Raw genomic sequence first — 23,863 nt, forward strand, 5'->3', positions numbered from 1 at the left:
AGTTTTGGCAAGCGTTCTGCAGGAAGCTTTAGGCGTGGCTGTGAATGCATTGTTTTAGAGCCTTCTGAAATGATCGTGGTAAGAATATTCTTCTGAAGACATTCTTTTCCCCTTTAAAAAGTTATACAATTAAATTACTTTCACAAACTACTTATAATAGTGTATTACATATTTTATAAGTGTGGATATATTTATTGTATAACTTTTATTGTAAGTTTGAGTTCATAATCATAATTATTTACAGGATTCGATTAAATGAAAAAAGATAGAAAATTTAAAGGACGCAAGTGCCTAAATGTTTGCTGATTGAACTTTGTAAATCAATCTATGATAATACCATGTAATTAAGATTTGGAGAGAATCTCTTTGAATTACAGGATTTTAGCTCTCCAAATATTGTTCAAAATGAGTGAGATACTTACCAGTAAAATGAATCACAGTGATATGTATTCAGACAACAATTACCATAAGAAAATCACTTCAATTTTTTAAACTAATAAAAATAAAAATGGGGTACTAGTTTGCTGGTTAAACGGTCTGTCAAAATCTTAATCTCTCATTAGCCGAACTGTGTGATTTAAAAACTATATTTAGATAAGTCATATACATAATAATAATAATGCTAAATAGATACTAGTAATGTTTTTTAAAAAATATTTTTTATTGATTTCTTAGAGAGAGCAAGGAAGAGGGGGAGAGGGAGAAACATCAATGTGAGAGCAGAACATTGATTGGCTGCCTCTCGCACACCCCCTACCAGGGATTGAGCCTGCAACCCAGGCATGTGCCTTGACCAGGAATCGAACCAGCAACCTTGTGGTGAATGGGACAACACCCAACCAACTGAACTGCGCTGGCCAGGGCAGCAACATTTTTTGATGCTTTATAAAACACCTGCCACATTCGTCCTTAATATATAAAAGTGATTGTAAAGTAGCATACTATGTATCCCTTTTAAAAAAAAATCAGCAACTAAAATAGAATGATGGTAGGAATTCCCAGTGTAGACATTCAGTTGATGTGATAATCCAGTTATTCCTCATCCAGCATCCCTTCACCAGGAAAACCTGGTAATATAGGTTATTTTGGAAGTTTTTAATTCACATTTAATAAAGTATTTGGTAGACTACCACTCTATTTAGAGATAACAATAGGGTTTTCCCCTACGATGCAGGAAAATTCCATCAGAAACGAGAACTTCCTTGTCAAAGCTAGCGAACACTTTTGGTAAAATTTCACAAAATTTACTCTTAAGTGAGGAAGTGGCATGGTGGCGACTAAAGATTTAGGATTGAAAAAAATGTAGGCAGATAAATAGAACCTTGCTGAAACAGATCTTTAAAAGGTTTTAGATACTTCCTAGAAATTTTGACCTTCATTAGTGCTATTTTGGGGTTTCTCTGAAGGCTTTTTGATCTTCAGCATTTCCTTGAGAATTTTATACTTTCTGATAGTATACAAACTACCGGGTTGCCAGTGTGAGAATAGTTTTAGCATTGAAATATGCCTCTAGTATATTGAGTAATCACATTTTATTATATCAGTATGATGAGGATTAACTTAATGTAGCATATTCTCTATTAGTCCATTCACCAGAGTTTCTGAAATGTTTGAAATGAGGATTTTTTTTTTTAAACAACACTATATAAAAAAAAGAAACTGAATCCACAGAATGAGAGTAGGAAGAGGAACCCTTAGGGAATCTACCAAAGCCATTCTGCTAGCAGTTCTATTTCAGTCATTTTGGATTTGGGGGTTTTTACAGATTTACTCATATCCATCAGCGTTTTTGTGCTTTAGTTGACAATGGGGCAGTTGCTTTCATAATGTGTGGTAATATATCCTGTGGTTCTTTCACTACTAGATCAGTACAAAGACTAACTGAAAATATCTTTCCTTTTCAAAGTACAGGAAATTCAAGAATTACCCATGTTGTCCCTAAGTGGAACTGAAAATGCCTCTTTGTAAAAGAAAAGTTACTCAAAACCAATCCGTTCCAGAGAAGTTCCAAAACACTTAAGAATCTGTTTAGATAGTTTGGCTACAAATGTCTTTGCAAAATGAATGAATGTGGACTATTTGTACGTTTTATTCTACATTTAATCTTGATTTAGAATATCATGTTTGAAGAAATGAAATTTTTTTGGCTTTTTTTTCCTTCAGGTGGACTATATGGATGAAAATGAAGAATATTTTCAGCGTCAAGCTTCTCATCGACAGTCTCGAAGGAGATTTAGAAAGATTAACCAGAAAGGTGAAAGGCAAACAATTATTGACACTGTGGATCCTTATCCTGTGGGCAAACCACCGTTGCCTAGAGGCTATCATACGGTAAGTCACACATGTATGATATATTTATTTATCTTTCATTTTTTGTTTGGAGTTTTGTACAAAGACAAAACTTTTAATTTTCTATTTAAACTTCCTATTTTTGATGAATAATTCTATACTTAAATTGCAGTTTTTGCTGGAAACACACATAATATGAATAGTTTTAAAGAGCATTGAAATAAGACATCAAAAGACATTGTTTAGCCTTTTTATTTCTTAAAATGTTCTCTGAAGATCAGTTTTGTGATCAGCATGTATAATTGTGACTGGGATATTTTAAGTTCTTATCTTAATCTAAAATTTTAGCCATCCCACATCTTAATGACCACTATCATAGCTTTTTTTAATTCAAAAAGTAGCTATATAAAGATGGTCTGAAGTATTTCTAATAGGTTCAAAGATCCTTTTAAATGCTTGATTGTCATTTATTTATAAATATTTGATAAGGAAGCTATTTTTTGTTTGAGAAAACCAAGACACAGATGAGTGGTTTGTACTAGACCCCAATAGAGGCAATTTTAGAACCTTTTTTATTTTATTTTTTTTTGCCTGGCTGTACTATGCCATATTTCTCCTGATAGCCAATCTAAAATATTTGCAAATATACTTCATGATTTATATTTTCAAAAAGAAAGTAGCTTGAATTCTTATATATGTCATAATATAGCCAAAGATGTGTTATCTATATATGTAATACCATTAAATGAATAGTCATTTATATTAATTTTAAAATAAGAATATGAAAAAAATAAAAATAGACAATTGACAACATTACATCTCACCTTTTTCTAACCTGTCTTTTTCTTTCTTTTTACAAAAAACTATAAGTGCAAAAGGTGTGGGAAAATGTATTTAGACAAAATTATGTATTTAATTTTTAGTAACTTTAAGTGATATATTTTAAACCCACACTTCATATGTTCTGTTTGTGAGAGCTCTTTGTATTTGAATATTTAAGCACTTTTGATCACCAGCTACCCTCCTACTTCTCTCACTACCCATGTACTATTTTAATTTAACATGAATTTTAGAGTTGAATCCTTTCATTGAGCTCATTTGGGTTGCTTTTTGCTCATCATAAAGACAGCTTTGTTTATTGAAGAGACTTGGTATATTAAAAAAAAATTATGAAAGGTTTTTTGTTTCCATTGTCTATAAAAGAAGGTAGTATTTTTAGTGTTGATGGAACATCATGGAAGAAGGAAATATAGATTAAAAATAGTTGTACATATTAATAGTATAATATATTTTAGCCATGTACTAATATTAGTATTATTCTTTCTGCTTTAGAATTATTTTTCCATATCAGATTCCATACTAAGATAGTTAGTGGGAGTATCAATTAATTAAAATTTAGTGTTAAACCTGATTGGTTTAAAATTTTTTAAGTATGTTTTTATTGATTTTAGAGGGATTAGAGAGAGAGGAAGGGAGAGAGAGAGAAAACATCGATGAGAAAGAAACATCGGTCAGCTGCCTCCTGCACGCCCCTTACTGGGAATAGAGCCGGAAACCCAGGCATGTGCCCAGACAGAGAATCAAACTGGTGACCTCTTGGTGCTTAGGATGATGCTCAATCCACTGCGCCACACCAGCAGGGCCTGATTCAATCACTTTCCCTTTATCACTGCCCTTTTTTCAACTAATTTTTAAAAATGTGTAGTGTTGTGTGTTTTTTTATTACAAGATTAATTTTTTAAAGTTATTTTGATTTAAAAAATGTTGTACCTGGTCAACAGGTACTTTTGTTAGAGGAAATTCGTACTAGGATGAAACATTCAACTTGATTGCTAATGGATCATGTACTTGTTTACTAACATGTGAAATGTTGGTATTAATTTTACTAAGTGAGTTCAGATTGGCCACAACATGGCTTTAATTGAAAATATTGGACCCTGTTTTTTTTTTTTTTTTTTTGTGTGTGTGTGTTTGTGTGCAGATTGTGTTTTAATTATATAATATTCATTGATTTACCGAATATATTTTAATTTAAGGAAACAATTTTGTATATATGATACCACAAAATAAAAAGAATAAAGTAAAAATAATTATTCTTTATTAGCTCTAAGTCATATTTACTTATTCTTAACAGAAATATTTCTCTCTGAAAGAAGCCTGGTAGGGTAGGACTGAGGGTGCAAAGTTTATTTAAAGGATGCATGATCATACTTCACAGGTGGTTTTAAATGATTGCAAGTGCATTTCAAGTGCATGGCTGAAGAACAGAGAGGATGTTATACATATAGCCAATTCTATATGGTCATTTTTAACCTAATATTAACATTATCTTCATTTTGGCAGATGTACTATAGCATGTCTGATAATGTTCATCTTTTCCTTTCCTCCTCTATGGCACTCATTTCATTTTGGCTCAAAGGAATGCACTAAATCTCAGGTATTGTAATTTGTGTGTGGTCTCCTAACACTAACCTAATTTTATTTGTCAATTTGCACTGTAAATAATGAGTTTATAATATTGATATGTTTTGCTTAGTCTCATTTGTATTTTCCCCTGAATTAGTAAAATCTCTTAAAAATCTGAAACTATCAGTGGCTTAGGTGATGGCACAGGCTGCATTATTTGTGCAGATCTGGGGATGAATTGCCCACTTTCTTTGAAGAAAGAACAAAAGTACACCCTACTTATTTTTAAGAATGAGGGGAGCACTGTTCTTCACCAACCCTCTTTACAAGTAAAAACGTGAAGAGAGAAAGACAGACAGACATAAGAGACGTTTATTTGCTTTTTGTGTGAAAGCTTAGGTAAAATTTCCTTAGAAATTTTATTTTAAATGTTATAAATGAAAGCTTTAAATTTTGGGAATCTCAATGTGAGAGCATTTTGAGAGACCACTGGTAAAATGACAGAATAAAGGCTGAGTCAAAAGGGAAATAAGAATTAAAAATTGCTTATGTTTTCTTACTTACACTTTATTTTTAACCAGATTTCATGCTTTTATTTCATTCTATATTTTAATCAAGAGGCCTATAATAATACCTTTGCTCATTTTCATGCCAGTACATGACTAATTTATGATTTTTCAGTGATACTCTTTTGAAATTACGGGTCAAATTTTGGGTTTATCAGGAAATTTGGAATCAAGGAATTAAAAATGGTTTATCTCTGGAAACTAATTGATTTAAGGAACTAGTAAAATTTTGTGGTTGAGGTTTCTTACTACACAGGGAAAAGGTTGTAAATAATATAATTCACATTAGAAGTCTATCATCAATATAATATCTTTGGCTATTATTATAACCTTGCCTGATAGCATGAAATATTTATATAATTTTTAAAATTAAAATGAGGCAATTATTTTATGTTCCATACAAAAAAATACATACATATTAAAATGCCACAGGAATCATGATTGCTATATTATATTTTAGAAGCACTGCTAATTTTAAAAGGATGTGTGGTAAATCCAAAAAAAATTGATAAAATTTTTAAATTTTGTATAAAAAATTTTAAAAATACACCAGTGTTTTGAGCTTTTACATGGTAAATGTATACTTTAAAAAATATATAACAATATTTTAAAAGATATATCAGTGTGTAATTAATCCTCCTTTTTTAATGTGAAAAATTATCAGTCTAATTCCTATTTAGAACTAGGAATTGAATTAAAATGTGCACTGAATTTTTATGTATACTTTACGTACACTTTAAAAAATTTGACTTGTTGCAGTAGTTTAAAACAGATGATAATAATTTGATTCAGAAACATGAATACCCATGTAGTCCATGTATAGTGTTATCAGGACATTTTTTTCAAGGCAAGTGTGTGAGGTTTGCCGAAAGAAAAAATATTTTAAAATGCAGTGAGAGGAGAAGATTGGAGATGGCTTTCATTAGCATTTCCTTACATTTTGATTATATTCTTAACTAATTTTGGCAACAACATGGTCATAATTGAAAATATTGGATCCTGTTTTTTGAAGGTGCATCTGAGGCTGTATTTAAGACAGCCAGAAAATGGGATGTGGCATGAATTGTCAGTCTTGGAGTGAGTAAAGATGTAGAGGCAAGTGGTAGGTAGGTTCCTGGAAGAGGCTGGAAGATTTGGAGATTGACAGGGCTTCGGACAGCTTTACCTTGTCTCCAGGTTTAGAATAGGGTGGGTGGCGGGGGGGGGGGTAAGTTTTTTTATTTTGCCCATAATGAAGGCGCTCTCTGCATTCATTGGTAATTGATTCTATAAGTTTCTGTGGAAAGGCAAGTCTGAGTTCCATGTAAAAATGGACAGGAGAGGTGGTAGGACTTAAGGGGAAGAAGGACTGGAGTCATGGAGAAGCCGGTACATGCCTGTTCTGTCATCTTTTTTATTTTTCCTTTATTTTAATGAAAAAACAGCTCTACCATCTTCTGAGTTTGGAAAGAGCAAAAATGATACAGCGATATTAGGCTGAAGGCTGAAGAAAAGTTGTCCTGGCTACACTGTGGAGGTTATGTGTACCAATGGACATTTCAAACATTTTCAGCCTTTTTAAGGCTGGTTGCATAATTAAAATGCTCTTCACACTTGGAAGTTATGATTGACTTTTCATTCCCACTCCTACTCCCCCAGAAAAGTGAGGCTCTGTCTGTTGTGTACAAATTTGAACTATGAAGATTTGAACACAGTGTAACAAAATTTTAATCAGTGCAGAATTTTTGAAATAATCAAAACCCCTTGGGCCATCATATAAAAAGATATGTCCCACACATTTTATTAGTAGTCCTTTACTACAATATGAATATATACTTCAGAGTACTGTTTAATAATTATGTATTGAGTCTTTTAGTAGATTAGGCTTAGTTTAAAGTTCTTAGTACAGGTGTACAAAAGTAACAAAAATACTGTATAAAATTAATATAATGTAAGTTGAATTAAATGTAATATTACAATATTATTTGAATCATTTTTTTATTATAGTCAGTGATAATGCAATATTTATAAAATGTGGCAATCCATGTAATATGATTGATTCTTATATGAGGCTTATGAAAATAAGTCCCAGTTTTTATAAGGTTATTCTTTATAGTAATTTAAGACAAGTCCTTTTTCTTATCGTCTTTATATAGTTATTCCTAGATTATATCTTATTGATCTTTGAAGTCGTCTTTTTTTTTTTTTTTTAAGAGGTAGATTTAAGTTGGTTTCATCCTCAGTTAAGGACTTCTTGATAGTTTTGATTAGTTTAAAAAATTGTTTAGTTATTGAAACATGAAAAATTACAGTGTAATTATACACTTTTACTTGAAACTAAACTTTTTGACTTTTGCTATTGTTTTTGAATTACAAATAGGTAATAACTATACTCATGTCATGACTTTGCTTTGCCACTTATTATTTATTTAATTTTTTACTGAGGTCTTGGTTCAATCTAATATTAGCTTCTTACAGAAAGAGAATGTGTTTTGCATAATATATCAATGACTTGTATATCTACTAAATTTCTTGAATATTAAGGTCATAGAATTTTAATTTATAACAATCAATTTATATCCACCTGACTAATTTATTCATGTGATATTTTAAAACCTGTTTACATGCATATACAGAAATTATTCAATTATAGAGACAGTCTATTAATTTCAGTACTTTGATTCTTCTTTAAATTCATCAATTTCTTAATTGAACCTAAACCTTTGTCTTAAATATTGTCATCGATGCCTGTTTGCGAAATATAACAGGATAGAGTTAAAGAAAATTTGTGTATTCTATTTCTTACAGAGAGGAAAGCTTAGTTAGTATTTTCACTTACATTTTTTGTTCATTTAACAAATATTTATTGAATACCTACCTTGTTTCAGGTCTGTGCCATAAAGGGTCTCTGGGGCTATAAAGGTTGACAGGACACACAGAATCTTGCTCTTAGTGACTTTATAATCTCACAGGGAATACAGACAAGTAGAATATAGGGAAGTACATTATCAGATGCAGGGAACTCCAGGTACTTAGGGACACATAGACAGGGCGCCTTGAGGAATCAGGCATGGCTTGAATGGCTTTAATATTTTGGCTCAAAGAAAAATATTTTTAATCCAAAAAGCCCAATAGAAATGTGCAGACTGAGTCAGGGAATGAAAAATGGAAAGGAGTGTGTGTGCAGAGTGTTAGAGAAGAGTGACATACACACACTCACACACACCAAAAAAAAAGAAATCACAAATTTTGTTAGATACTATTTATCATATTCGTGCCTGATGTTTTATTTGCATAGGAGAGTTTTTTTTAAAGAGGAGTGCCCAAAGTATCCTTTGCTTTTTCACGCTCATTATTAGCAGGTTTCCTGGTTCCTCTTCACTTAGATCATGTTGCATTTTAAAATCCTGCAGAAAGCTCCCTGTGGAAAGGTCTTTGAACAATAGGTGGACATAACAATCCTGTGCCATATGTGCTGCAATTTCTGGCAAAATGCAGCGTGTTAACACTGCTGCCGTGGTCTCCATCTCCTGGCTTTGGAGGGGGGGCTGTTTCTCTTCCTTGCAATCATAATCAGGTATTTATGCTGATTTAATTTACACAGATTGGAAAATTACAATATAGAGGATATATAGAAATTGAAATGTAAATCAGGAAACAGTTTAAAGAATAAAACGATTTCTCTCGCTCTATTAACAACATGCATTGCAAATTCATGCAAGGCAGTTGAGAATAGTATGCACTGTGCTGTTTACCCAAGTTTCAGCTTCTGTTAGAGGATGTCTATTTTTATGTATTACATCATCTCTGCTGCAGAACTACCGTGCCCACTGGGATTTACTGTTCTTTCATTCCATTTTGAAAGAAAGCTTGTATTGATGTCATAATTGGACCCATCTTTTGGTTGCACTTGGAAATTGAAAGTAATAAGGGTGGGTGTTGTGTAGCAAGTCATGCAATATTTCAAGCAATTTATTTGTCAGAAAGATCACTGCCACGTTGTGCTGCCTCTAATTATGAGCGCTGGTGGCTCTCTGTGCCTGTATACGTCTTAAATATACTTGGCTAAAAATTTAGCAAAGATCCTTTTCATCTTCGACTGTTTCATTTCTTATCATGTGATTTATGTTTGGTCATGAGATTTTGCTGATTTGAAAAATGTCTCTTTTCTTTGGAAAAATCTACTTCGATACTGAGACCTACTTGCTGCCAGTGCTGAATTGATCTTTTTTATGATTTAAGTTATCAGTTGTAAAGTTGTCTGTTTTCGCTATTTGAAATACTGAGTGTCTAGAAATGTTCTCTTTTGATTTTGAATCCAGTGTTAGAACATTAACTTGCAATTCTTTTCTGTTAACTAGAAGATACTGTTGGCCTCTGAAAGAAGCTCTAGCCTTTCATTCAGTATGTAGGTGTTAGGTTTAAATTACTTGCGAAAGGAAATTTTAATTATTTAAATTAAAATAATTTCAAAATGCCTACTATATGTTACACATATTTGTGTACATAAAATTTCCCCCTTATTTTCTCAAGAAATTAGTCATTATCCATATTTCAGTAGTAAATATTTTTCCTTTTTTTTTTTTAAAAAAAAAAAACCCTAATTAGGAACCAATCCATACTTAAAAAAAAAAATAGCTTTATTGAGTTACAGTTCAGCTATTTAAAGTGCATAATCAATTATTTTTTTATATTTTTGGTAAAAAATATAGCATTAAATGTACCATCTTAACTGTTTCTAAGTTTACAGTTCAGGATTGTAAAGACTATCAGTAGTAAACTTTTGACTGACTTGAATACAGTGATTCACAGATATGCCTAGCATCCCATGTGATTGTTTAGGTCAGACATAGACTGAAAAATAACTTTAAGATATTTTGGGGGGAAATAATTGTACAATCTATTGGAAAACAAAAAGCCTTGCCAAATAATGGCTTATATTAAAGCAAGTTCTTATGGACTTAGTATGGGATCAGGTGACTTTTAAAAAAAAAATTAATTTTCCTTTTCCCCTTTTAAGTGGAATGATCATAGGGATAGTTGAATGTAATGTGGTATTTGGAACTACTAGTCTGGAGGAGAAATGATGTGGTAGTGGAGTGGGCCAGATCTGAAATGTGAATTACTGGTTGAGATAAATTTTGGGGGGCAGGGTAAGTCAGAAGGGAAGAAATTGAGGATGAAAAAGAAAATAATTCACATTGTCTTGTTTTTTTTTACTCAGATGTCTATGAGACTAGCAATAATATTTGGTCACCTGTGGTTTTGGAGTAACCTAGAAGGCATTTGGGAGTGTTAGACAATAAAGTTAAAATCTCAAACTGTAACATTTTTCTTTCACTAATTATTAGTATACTTTTTACTTTCCATCCATTTCTTTATATGTATTTTTATGAACCTTATAAAAGTTGTTTGAATCATCAGGAATTTTGGAATACTCAGAAAACTTTTAGAAAAAGATCATGTTGCCATTTGCTAATTTGTGAAATAAGCATATATATCCTCAGCCAAATGGATGTAGGGAATACTTGGGTATCATTGATATTCTTGATGGTATTGATGCCCTTGACAATCGGCATTATTGATGAGCACTTGATACCTTCAGTCTTTTTTTCTCCTTGGGACAAATGTTTGCCTGACTTTTGGTCAGTCTAACTTTAGTTAGACTGGAACAGTGTGAACAGTTAACATTCTGCAAGTGGATTAAGTCTTTAGAGGGTTCAGCTGAAGTAGTATTTTATGTAAATGTAGAACTTTGTCTTAATGGAATCTAAATATAACTGAGAATTCTTTAAAAGAGCTAAGCCCTGGCCAGGTGGTTCAGTTGGTTGGAGCATCGTTCTGTCCACCAAAAAAGTTTGGGGGTTCAATTCCCAGTCAGGACACATACCTAGGTTGCAGGTTTGATCCCAGTTGGGCTGTGTAAGGGAGACAACTGATCAATGTTTATCTCTCACCTCTCTCTCTGTCTCTCTCTCTCTCTCAAACTTAATAAAAAAACAAACATATCTTCAGGTGAGGGTTAAAAAAAATGAACTAAGAGGCTGATTATTTTCCTAGTTCATCTCTTAGAACACCAGTTGTCAAACTTTTTTTTTCCTCTCAGAACTCCTTAAAACTTTTTGAGGACTCCAACAAACTTCTGTTTATATGAGTTATCTATATCAGTATTTGCCATATTAGAAATTAAAACTGAATAATAAAAAATACATATTAATTAAAAATAATAAACCCATTATACATTAATATAAGGGTTTTTAATGGAAATGACTATTTTATAAAACAAAAATTATAAGAAGAGTGGTATTGTTTTATACTTTGCAAATCCTATCTAATAAAGAGGGAATATGCTAATTGATCCTCACGCCGTCACAAAGATGGTGACACCCACAGCCAATAAGGAGGGAATATGCTAATTGACTGCCCTGCCCTCAAAGATGGCGGCGCCCACAGTGAATAAGGCTGTGACTCAGGTAACCAGGGCTGGCCAAGGCTTGCACTGCTGGCAGTGGCAGCAGCAGAGGTGTGATGGGGCGTCTCCTTCCCCTGATCACTGGGTGGCCTCCCACCCCTGAGGGCTTCTGGACTGTGAGAGGGGGTGGGCCGGGCTGAGAGACCCCCCCCCCTCCAGTGCATGAATTTTCATGCACCAGGCCTCTAGTATATTTAATATTTGGCTTAATAGAAGACAGTTGGATTCTCATATCTACTTCTACTTCAGTCTGTTATGATATGCTCTTCTGGTTGAAGTATGTAAGGTATATGAAGAAAATCTGGCCGCCCACAGGTAGTTGGAAAAAGGAGAAGTATTTTAACAGTTTTTCAAGTAATATTACTAATATACTATACCAAAAGTTGACAAGTCACAGTTTCTTAAAGGTCTGCTTGCAATGAGGAACATATAACTATGTCAGTGAAGTTTTCTTACTTTCTTTTATTAAAAATCATGGTTTTACATGTTGAATGACTTTACTCCATGCATGATTTGGAAATATCATGCATTGCTCACTGAGTTAAGCAGTCTTCCAAATTTTGGCATGTTATACAACATTAAAAAAAAAAATCACATTTGATAAGTCACTACCAGTCTTATTAAGAGGCCTTAATTTTGGGGAAGCTGTCAAGCTCATGGTGTTCCAAAAGTCTAATTTTTACTTGAAATCTGAAATTTTATCATTGACAGAGTACTATCAGCTGTTTTCCTTGCAGTGACAAGCTCAACTTGTTCATTTTCAAGAAAATACCTGCCAAATACCCAAGTCTGAATAACATCATTTGTCCATTATTTGTTCCTTCGAGTAAAAATAGTGTTCCATGAAAAAACAAGCACAGGAGTCCTTCTGAGCGCAGGGCTCTGTGAGGCTGCATAAAGCACAGGCCTGTGGCATTGGCCTTGACTTGGTTTTCCTGTCTTATTTCTCTCCTTACTTCCATTTTCTTCTTGATGCTTAATTCCCTTTTAGGTTCTAGAAGAAAATGGAAAGTTCCCAAGCTAACTTGGGATGGAATCAGAAGAAATTGAAAATGCTTTACATTAAATAATTGTGTTTTAAGTATATTAATTGTATGGGATGCTTACCAACAATCCATGGTTGTAGTTACAGTAGTGAGCTTCCAAGATGTTTTTACTTAATTGATTTAGTATTTCTCATTTAGAGCATTTTTCTCTTCAGGAATTTTCTTTTTCAAGTCCCTTTCTGGCCCCCCCCCCCTCCGCCCCCCAAAAAAGTTGTCTATCTCCCCTTCCCTGTTAAGATAATTAGCCATTATGCAGAATTTTAAAATATTTAAAAATTATATATGCAAATGCTTGGTATGAAAGTATGCTACTATCAGACTGGAAATGTCCCTGCTCCCCAAATTTGAAATGGTGTGTTTCTCTTGATGAAAGAGAAATGTCCACATGAATATTCTTCGGGGTTAGTGATCACTGTAGCTTCCTGCATTATTTCTAAGAGAAATTTCTGCGTTAAATAATTGTCTAATTTTCTCCCCTACTATATTTTTACCTCTATTGTAAATACCATGCCTCCTAGTTGTTTGCACATGATATTAATATCTTATTAGTTTTGGTCTTTATCTTTTATCTTAAAAGTCCATTGGATTGAATGGTCCGTATATTTTTAAATTTTGGTCTAACAGATTATTATTTTGCTTTATGTCCTTGAAATAACATTTATTTTCTACAAAATACAAGCCATCAAGAAAAATGGATTTTGTTACACATTTGCCCTGAGGTAATCATTTAGTAATTATTTCACATGGTGAACAATACATTTGCTTATGTCATACACACTGTTGAACTCACCAGGGTGGTTTCTGAAGTTCATCCCTGATTCCTTGTTTCCTGTACTATCCACCTCAGTCTTGGGGTCAAGTGTAGAATGAATGAGTGAATGCCTTATTCTGTTTAGTGCTTCATTATAGGCTTATGGTTGTGTGTTAATACTGTTAATTGCTACTTTATGGCACAACCAGGAGATATAATCTTCCATGAATATGACCCATCTGACCACTTGTGAGCAATTCTAACAATTGTAATTGTTGGATATATAATTAAATATTCTAGTAGTATCTTTTAAAATATCAGCATGGTATTAATTAAAAATTTCTAAGTGCAATTAAAATATAAATAGGTAAAATATTCTGTTTGCATTTTTTACAGCTTTTAAGGAGAGGGACAACTTAGATGTATGGGTTGGGCTTTGTTTATTCATTTATTTATAAGGAAGACTGAACGTTGTCATCTTAAGCTCATGTGGTCCTATTGATAGGCTGGCTTCTTTTTCAAGAGAACATTTAAAGAATTTCTGTGGCATCTAAAATATTTTCTATTTTGAGACAATCTTCTAATTCCAGGCAAATTTACTTGGAAGCATTTCCTGTCTGGAAAATATTTAATTATATCAGAGGGGCAGTCACAATTCTGTTCCTGGTGGCGAACGTTGATTGCTGCTTCCATTTATAAATTCTGTCATTTTCTTTTAGGATGAACATTCTTGAACCATCATGAAAACTTATATGTTTTGATATCTATTTGGAGACATTAGGTGTTTTTTTTTTTTTTTTAAGTATTAGATTTTAATAATGGAAACATGTTTGTTAAAAATTAAATTTCTGAAGAGTCAATAGAGTCTTTGAAAGCTGACAGTATATTGTATGCCAATGTATACATTTTGTGAGCATATAATAGATGCTCAGCAGTATCTAGATTATATGTTGATGTCTTTGGATCAAACTCTCAGAATTGGCATTAGTTTATATTTCTACGAGTGGCATTATAGATCCATCTGCATTAACAGTTCTATACAAGCATATTGGCACAAGAATATCAATACCAGACATCTGTAGAACATTAACTAATGGTTTGCCCAAACCTTGAATGCAACTGCCTTTTTAGAGTATCTTAGAAGAATAGAATTGATCCTTATTGAATGCTTATGATATATACCAGTCAGCTAGGTGTTTTCTCATATGTTTTGTCAATTAAACTTCTCTGCAGTTCTAAACTCTAGGTAATGGTATCTCTATTATTAGGAGGTAAGAATGCTAAGGTCAAAAAGATGAACTAACATGTTCAATTTTCATGGTTACTCAGGTAGAGTCAAACATGGACATAGGTCTTTTCACATTCCTGATACATAAAATTATTTTAGATGCCTACTATTTAAGAACCTTGAAAAGAAATAGAATAGAGCATAGACTGTCCAATACGAAGAATAATTACTGAGTTCATTTGCAATTATGGTAGGCTTTGTTTGATTAATCATTTTTTTGTTGCAATTAAGTGTTTTTCCATTTTGAACGATGTATCTCTCGTTAATCAAGCCCAGAAATTTTTTCATTTTAACCTTTCTAGTTTTATTCCTATACAGACATAGGTTTTCACTGGTAAGTAGTACCATTTCATAATAAATTAGTGTGTTTTAAAAGTTAGATTCACTAATATAAGTAATAAAAGCCAAATCTCGCTAAAAGATCTTTTCTAAAGTATGACTTTTTAATGAACCAAAACTACTTGCAGATATCTAAAAGTAGTCATAGTTTTCAGAGGTGAAAAACCACCATCATAAATTTGCTTGCTTCTGCACCAGAAAATATTGGAAGTGTTTTGGTAATATTTAAGAATATTGAAAGCATTAAATAATTTCAAGAGGTTTTAAAAACTCTCTATAAAATGGAATACCTAGTTATGCACAATTTTTAATAATTCAAATTATTGGTAGCATTAAGAAAATTATTTTTTACTTACCTTAAGTTTGACAAATTTGGAAAGTAAGGACGTTAAAAAGAAAACCTCTAAACTATTGTCTAATTGTCTCTATAATTTTTTCAAGAGTAAGAGCATTTTAATATTACCCTCTGACTGCCTAAGTAGGAAGACAAAAGTCTCAGCATAAAGGATAATTTCTACCAGGAAATTTTACCCCAAGATAGATTAATTTCCATTCATGTGAACTTACTTTTACTATAATTCTATATCATATTATTCCTTCTACTGCCATTTTACAAGCAGCTAATGTTTGGTAACAGCCGTGTTAGATAGATAACTTTAAGAACTTGAAAAGATTTTAGGAATCTCCCAGCCAAACTATTTAATTAAATTTATTTTTTCCTTATAATCACTAACATTCAGTCTCTGCTTTTAAATTACAGTTGGACTGCCCTAGCCGGTTTGGCTCAGTGGATAGAGCGTCAGCCTGGGGACTGAAGGGTCCCAGGTTTGATTCCAGTCAAGGACACATACCTCGGTTGCAGGCTCCTGGCCCTGGTCCTGGGCATGTAGGAGGCAACCAATCAATGTGTCCCTCTCACATGGGTGTTTCTCTCTCTCCCTTCCACTCTCTCTAAATATCAATGAAAAAAATATCGTTGGGTGAGGATTAAAAAAAGAAAAATTACAGTTGGACTGATATTTGCAGGCTAGTCCTTAATATCATGTCAAAATTGTACCTTGTTGCCTGGAACAAAGTAAGGGTTTAGTAAATCATAGCAGTTATTATTTATTGTAGAAAAAGGCTAATCATGAAGAAAGTTTTCCTTATGTTTAGCTGAAATCTTTCTGTAATTTTAGTTCATGGTTCTGGATATGTTCTAAAGCAACATGAATGAATATTCATATTACATTTCATATAACTATGCTTCAGATACTTAAAGAGATCCTACTCCATTAAGCCTTTTCTCTGGATTAAACATTCCTGCCTTTAAAAAAAAACCAAACGTATTTTTATTGATTTCAGAGAGAAACATCAATTGGCTGCTTCCTGCATTCCCTTTCCCCCACTGGAGATCAAGCTTGCAACCCAGGCATGTGCCGGGAATCGAACCATAACCCCCTGGTTTATAGGTTAATGCTCAACCATTGAGCCACTTCCTGACTTCTTGTAGCTTTCCTAAGCACTTTATCTTATCATTTAGGTTTCCTGCTGTTTGAATACTACAGTTACTGATTATCTCCCCCCAAGTCTTGATGTCAAGGGGAGATAATGAGTAATAAAGTCTAGAACTGGTTGCTGTAACTTACATAAGGTCCTACAGTGCAGATTACAGTAGAACTTCCTGTCTTCCTTGCTATGGATATTTTAGCCGATAATGTAACTCCAGATGACATTAGAGTTTTAAAGCATTGTGCATTGGCTCATAAGGAACTTTGGCCAGTTCGGTTTCACAGGTAACTCTTCCCATCTACCTTTCCCCATGAATTGCTCCTCCAGTTTCACTTCCCCTATCCAAAACTCCTCATTTTGTCAGTAAACAAATTGGACATCATTTATGGTTACACAGTTATCCTATGTGTGTGTCCTCACCCTAAGGCTGGTATGGTAATACTTGACCAGTTAGTTTTGAAAAGTTTTAAGTGCAATTACTTAGGCATTCATTCTTTGAACCATTACTGTCTGTTAATTACTAGAGATACGCATAACTTACCATTGACAGTATTAGATAAATAAAATGTTGTATGGTCCCTGCCTTCAGCTAGCTTATATTCCAGTTTGTGTTCAATAGTCCTTTTTTTTTGTTCAATAAAAATAGAGCAATAATTGGCCTTGGCTGGGTGGCTCAGTTGGATAGAGCATCATCTTGATACTCCCAAGGTTTTGGAATTTATCCCTGGTCAGGGTACATACAAGAACCAACCAGTGATGCATAAATAAGTGGCACAAATAGATGTTTCTCCTCCCTCCCTCCCCCACTCTCAAATCAATTAATAAATAAAAAATAGAGCCATAATTAGCAATTCATTGTTTGTGCAAACATATTAATCATAAGGGGATATGTTACATGCTAAATTAGTAATAAAAATAGTAATTGCTGTTTACATTTGGAGTGTTGCCTTATGAAATACTATGGTAAGGAGCCTATTTTGAAGCCCTTGTCCCTAGAAAAAGCAGTATGATTTGCAACTCACGTACAAGTTCTCTCCACCTCTGCAACCTTGAGCACTTCAAGATGAGGTCTGCTCTTTTCTTAAATAGGTCCTAGGAAATGATGTAAGCTTTGTTAAATGAGCTATTAAAGTCTGCTCAGTTCTTAAAAATTGTATTTTTAAAAGGCCCATTCTTTATGTTGGAATTTCTCACAGACTTACAGGCTTCTTTTTTTTTTTTTTTTTCTTCACATCTTCATCTCATACAATGTTTGATTTTTTTTTCTCTTTTAATATTATATATAAAAACAGAGTGGGGCAAAAGTAGATTACAGTTGGTCAAATGGAAAAATAATACATTAATTAATAAATAATAACACAAAAATAAACTCTTTTTTCGCATACTGGCAACTACAAACCTACTTTGCCCCTGTATCGAGCGTATTTATTATGAATAGGTTATTGCATTATTTTTCCAACTCTGAATCAGATACAACATAAACAGTTTGTTAGAAACTTGCATTAAAGAAGAATAGTTTCAATATTTCTGTGGAACATATTTTTGGAATATTTCTGGGTGATCTTTCTTGGACTCTCAATTAGATCTAAGTGCTAATTCAAGTAACAGGTTTCCTGTGCTAGTATTTCTAAAGCCAGTGTTTTAATTCAACTCAGATAATTGTTCAGTAATTATTATGTGCCAGTCTTTCATTTTTTTTAATAATTATTTTTAACAATGTACCTGCATTACCATTTTATTTGGTCAAAATAGAAAAAAAAATAAAACTTTAGCCATATTTCTTCTATGATTGCTTTGGATGGATATGTGTGGAAGACCTGTCAGAGTTGCACCCAAGGCTGGAATACATTATGTGAATATAGGATTGAATTACACATATAAAGAATTTGTCAGATAAGCAACTTTTTTTTTTTTTTAGAAAAAAATTATAATACTAATGGGGGGATATTTCGTTTAGAAAAAGAGAACTAAAACTTTCGACCAAACCTAATACAGTAACTTAATTTTGCATTTGCTTAGTGCTTAATTGGTTTGGTGTATTCATATAGAAAATAGCATTTTTTTAATGTCATTTCTTTGGTGAACAATAAAACATTAGGAATCAAAATTGTAAAATTTTTGTTTCTGGATGTCAAGGAATAAATTGTTTCTGCCTCTCCCACAGATTTTCTCCAACCTCTATAGCTTTTCCTTTGGGATAAGGGGAAGAGGGAAGAAATCAATATATAGTGGATAAGTGAAGTAAATTATATTAGCAACCTGGAGTTCTGTTTTATATTCTTCTAAATTGCTAACTCTGTAAACTTATATACTTAATTTTCCTATGAAAGATGAATACATTACTTTATTGCTTCCCTTGGGTTTTGACCATGTTTAATTACATATTTGCAGAGCACATTAAAATCTATGGGTAAACACTATAGATATTACAAATAAATATCATAAATAAATGAACACATATTAATATTAAGTGTGATTCATTACTGAGAAGAATGGACCGTTTTTTTTCAAGTTCACAGTAATTAAAAATGGAATAATTTAGGTGATGAAATATGTGAATAGAATGGCATTAAATTTAGCACGGAAAGGTTTTGCATTAAGCAGTTTCCCAAACTCTATGTAATCTCTATCTTTTGGATCATTGTTGCCGATAACTAGAAGTCATTAGTTGTTCATGACACGGGGGCAGAAAGTTGTTACATGGCCCTTTTTTCTAGCTGGGTCTATTTAATGCTACTTGCTAAATCTAGGTAGTTAACAAATGGGATAAATATAACTCATCAAATTAAGGCTATTTTAGGTAAGCGTGATTTATTTATTATTTGTGTAAAATCTGTAATAAGGGATTCTCTTAAATCTTCAGTTTATATTTCATTTCTTAAGAAGTGTGTGGCATATTATGTATAATCTGGCGTAATTGTGCTTCAGTGTACAAGGTAGTATGGATAGTAAAATTTCAGTGTTACAATCATGAGTTTTAAGATATGTAGGTTGTAGGCATGAAGCCAGGTTGTGAGAGAAATCACACCTAGTCTTAGCACAGAAAAGCATCCGTGCCTGAGGAAGTGTGATTTCCTGACTTCATCTGCCAGGTTCCCATTCGGTTAGTTTCCTCCTTGAGAGAAGTGGCACGTTTTCTCCAGAGAGAGGCAGGCAATGGGAAACCTTCCCTGGCACCCGCAGCTTGGGGGTAATTTGATGTAAACGAGGAGAGGAGTTTTTGTTATACGGGCTAAATGGGTGAAAGTTGTAGAACTTGATTATTTAGTTCTTGAGTTGCCATTTACTTTTTTTTATATTGTGGTAAAATATAGGTAATGTTTAAATTGGTCATTTTAACCACTTTTTAAGTGTACAATTCAGTAGTATTAAGTACATTCACATTGTGATGCAACCATTGCCACCATCATCTTCAGAATTTTTTTCATCCTCTCAAACTGGAAGTTCATTCTCATTATTATTTACCCCTCACCCTCAGCCCCTGACAAAACCAACATTTGTTTCTCTCTATTCACTTGATGACTCTAGGTACTTCATTTAAATGGAATTGTACAGTAGTTGTCCTTTTGTGACTTGATTATTTCACTCAGCATAGTGTCTTCAAGGTTGATCCATGGAGCTTGTACAGAATTTTATAACTTTTTAAGACTGAATAATATTCCATTCTATGGATATACCACATTTTGTTTAAACATTCATAGATGGACATGAGGTTGCTTCTCTCTTTTGACACCATTTATTTTTTTTTAAAAAAACTTTTTTTAGAGTAGTTTTAGGTTTATAACAAAATTGAGGGTAAGATACAGATACTTTCCATATTCCCCCACACATGCATAGCCTCCCCTAATATCAGCATCACTCACCAGAATTATACTTTTTTTTTTTTTTTTAACCAAGGAAGAACCTACATTGACATTTCATAGTCACTCAAAGTCCCTGCTTTACCTTACGGTTCATTCTTGGTGTTGTACATTCTGTGGGTTTGGACAAATGTGTATGGCTATAAGTGCATCATTATAGTATCATACAGAGTATTTTCTCTGCTCTAAAAATCCTCTGTGCTCCATCTATTTATCTCCCATCAATTGGCTTTTTTCACTTAGAGTTACGCATTTATAAGGTTTCTCTGTGCCTTTTCATGGCTTGATGACTCTATTTTTAGTGCTGAACAATATTCCATTGTCTTGATGTACCACAGTTTATCCATTAACCTACCAAAAGACCTCTTGGTAGCTTCCAAGTTTTGGCAATTATGAATAAAAGTTTATGAAGTTATGAATATAAATAATGAATATAAACATTATAATTATAAATATTCATATGCAGGTTTTATGTGGACATACGCTTTTAACTCATTTGGGTAAATACCAAGGAGTATAATTGCTGGATTATATGTTGCTATGTTTGGTTTTATAAAAAACCACCACCCTCTCTTCCAATGAATGAGACTTCCTTTTGCTCCACATCCTCACCAGCATCTGGTGTTTCAGTGTTTTGGATTTTGACCATTTTAATAGTCATATTGTGGTATCTTATTGTTGTTTTAACCATGTTTAATTACATGTTTGTAGAGCACATTGAAATCTATGGGTAAACACTATAGATATTACCGATAAGTATAGATAAATGAACACATAGTAATATTAAGTGTGATTCATTATTACTGTGAAAAGATGCTGGGCATCTTTTCATATGCTTAATTACCATTCATATATTTTCTTCGATGACATATCTATTAACGTCTTTGGCCCATTTTTTAATTGTTTTTGTCTTATTGTTCAGTTTTAAGTGTTCTTTCTATATTTTTGATGAGTCCTTTATCAGAAGTGTCTTTTGCATATATTTTTTCTTAGTCTATGGCTTGTCTTCTGATTTTCTTAAAATAATCTTTCACAGATCCAGATGTCTTTAATTTTAATGAGGTCTAGCTTATCAATGATTTTTTTCATGGATCCTGTCTTTGCTGTTGTATCTAAAAAGGCATTACCATACCCAAGTTCTTTGGGGTTTTTTTTTCTCCTGCTATCCCGTTATTGTGTGGATTTTATAGTTTTGCATTTTACATTTAGGTCTGTGATCCATTTTGAGTTAATTTTTGTGACAGGTATAAGGTTTGTGTCTTTTTTTTTTTTTTTTTTGCTAGTTGATGTCCAATTGTTCCAGTACCATTTGTTGAGGAGACTATCTTTACTGTATTATATTGCCTTTTCTCCTTTGTCAAAGATCAGTGCCATTTGCTTTGAAATAATTTGTCTATTAAAGAAAAGTATTTGAAATTTTGAAAGGAACTAGTTTACAAGATCAGATATGATCTTGCTAATGTCCATCCCCAGTCAGTGGAGATTTTATTCATTCAAGAAAATGTGAGTGCCTACGATATAAACCATGCTAGGTACAGGGGCTCACAAACACAGTACCAACCATCATGGAGATTAGAGTGTAGAAGGGAAAGCAGACACTACTTCTTAAATAATTTCATGATTAAATATAAAATCACAACTCTAATAAGCCCTATAGGGAAGTGATACGCAATATCTTGATAACTTTGAGGGCATTTCACCAGTATATATATATATTTTTTATAATATATTTTATTGATTTTTTACAGAGAGGAAGAGAGAGGGATAGAGAGTTAGAAACATCGATCAGCTGCCTCTTGCACACCCCCTACTGGGGATGTGCCCGCAACCAAGGTACATGCCCTTGACCGGAATCAAACCTGGAACCCTTGAGTCTGTAGGCCGACGCTCTATCCACTGAGCCAAACAGGTTTCAGCTCACCAGTATATTTTTAAGGGTGGAGTAGGAGTCAATCCGGAAAGGGAGGGTGAAGGAGAGCTTTAGGCAGAGAGGAATCAACATGTGAAAAGGTCCTCTTGCTCATTCAAGGAAGCCTGAGCAGCCCAGGTGACTTAGAGGCTGTGAGCGTGGTGTAAGTGTTGAAAACATACATCTTGCAGACCATAATAAGAGTTTTAGTCTATACTGAGAGCATGTGTTTTAATTTGAAAAAGGGTCTTAATGGATTCAATCGAAATGATAATATTTTGGTTTTTAAAAGACCCCAGGAGGTAGTTTGTTAAACTGGTTGGGTGAGTGGGGTTAGAATTCAATCAAGACAGTTCAATAAAGAAACGTTTGGAATTTTCCAGGCAAAAATAATGATTGGCATGGGATGGTAGCAGAGGTCAAAAGGAATCTAAATTTGAGACAAGGTGGAGAATTTAGTTAATGGATATTGTGATGGATTGGACATGGAGAAAGGTGGTGAGGATAACGCCTAGATGTATAAATTGTGTAACAGAACCCTGATGGTCCTTCATCTGCGGTGTGCGTGGAGTGAGGAAATGGTGGAAGTCAAAGTAGGTAATTCTTGAGAGATTTGGTTGTGAAGTGGGGAAGAGATTAGACTGTAGCCATGGGAGCATGTAGGATTCATAGAAGGTTTCTGGATTTTGTTTTGTTTTTGAGTTGAGAGATGCCTGAACATATTTAAAAGCCAGTGCAGATCATCTCTAGTTAAGGGGGAGACATTGAATATATGTGGAGAAAGAGGGAAGATGGGTAATGTTAGAAGTCTATGAAAGGGGTCTGTTGGAGATGGATGGGGAGAAAGATCCAACATAGTGGTGTGGAGGGAATGGTTGCCTTTAAATATGAGGGGTAAAGCAGAGCGACTAGGGTGGGTGCAGTGTTAAGTAGGTAGGCAAGAAACACAGATTAGCAAATCCTGGTAATTCCAAAGTTGATTATTAAAGTTGCTAGATTTTTCATACCTATGTTCTATTATGTATACCATTTATAGATTTGACTGTAAGAAAGTGACCCATGCTTCAGAGTTAAAATGTCCTTATTCCTTGTCATGTGATGATGTCTTTCAAGTAACTCACATAGGTGATATGAAGAGTTTATGATATAATTAAATTAAATTGGAGCTCTTTTTTAAAAACCCCAAGTGGGTTTATTTTGATATTATTTGCAAGGCGCTGTGTGTGTGTGTGTGTGTGTGTGTGTGTTTGTGAAAATCACATCTTCTAAATTTATATAAAGCTTGTTAAATGTGCATTTTGTAAATTTTTAATAGATACTTGTTTCCTGTAGCACAGTGATACCTTAGGGTGGGGAAGAGGTCGCTCCCATCCCTTTATCTTCACCTTGGTGCAAAATCATGTTTTAGTTCAAAGCTGTTCAAGTAAGTCCTTGCTCCGTTTTCCCACCCTGTCTTCAGTGATATTA

The 23,863-nt window shown here is 33.4% G+C and overlaps 1 protein-coding gene across 2 annotated transcripts in view; it reads left to right on the top strand.

The window, feature by feature from the left end:
- Positions 1-23,863, top strand: part of RAPGEF2 (Rap guanine nucleotide exchange factor 2) — a 237,033-nt gene that overhangs the window by 124,697 nt on the left and 88,473 nt on the right. For both annotated transcript variants that reach the window (XM_028152315.2, XM_028152317.2), the window contains exons 5-7: positions 3-78; positions 2,164-2,331; positions 4,709-4,726. In XM_028152315.2, coding sequence (XP_028008116.2) covers positions 3-78; positions 2,164-2,331; positions 4,709-4,726 — 262 coding nt within the window. The remainder of the gene's footprint in view (positions 1-2; positions 79-2,163; positions 2,332-4,708; positions 4,727-23,863) is intronic.

This window comes from Eptesicus fuscus, chromosome 6, assembly GCF_027574615.1.
Source record: "Eptesicus fuscus isolate TK198812 chromosome 6, DD_ASM_mEF_20220401, whole genome shotgun sequence".
NCBI classification, from domain to species: domain Eukaryota; kingdom Metazoa; phylum Chordata; class Mammalia; order Chiroptera; family Vespertilionidae; genus Eptesicus; species Eptesicus fuscus.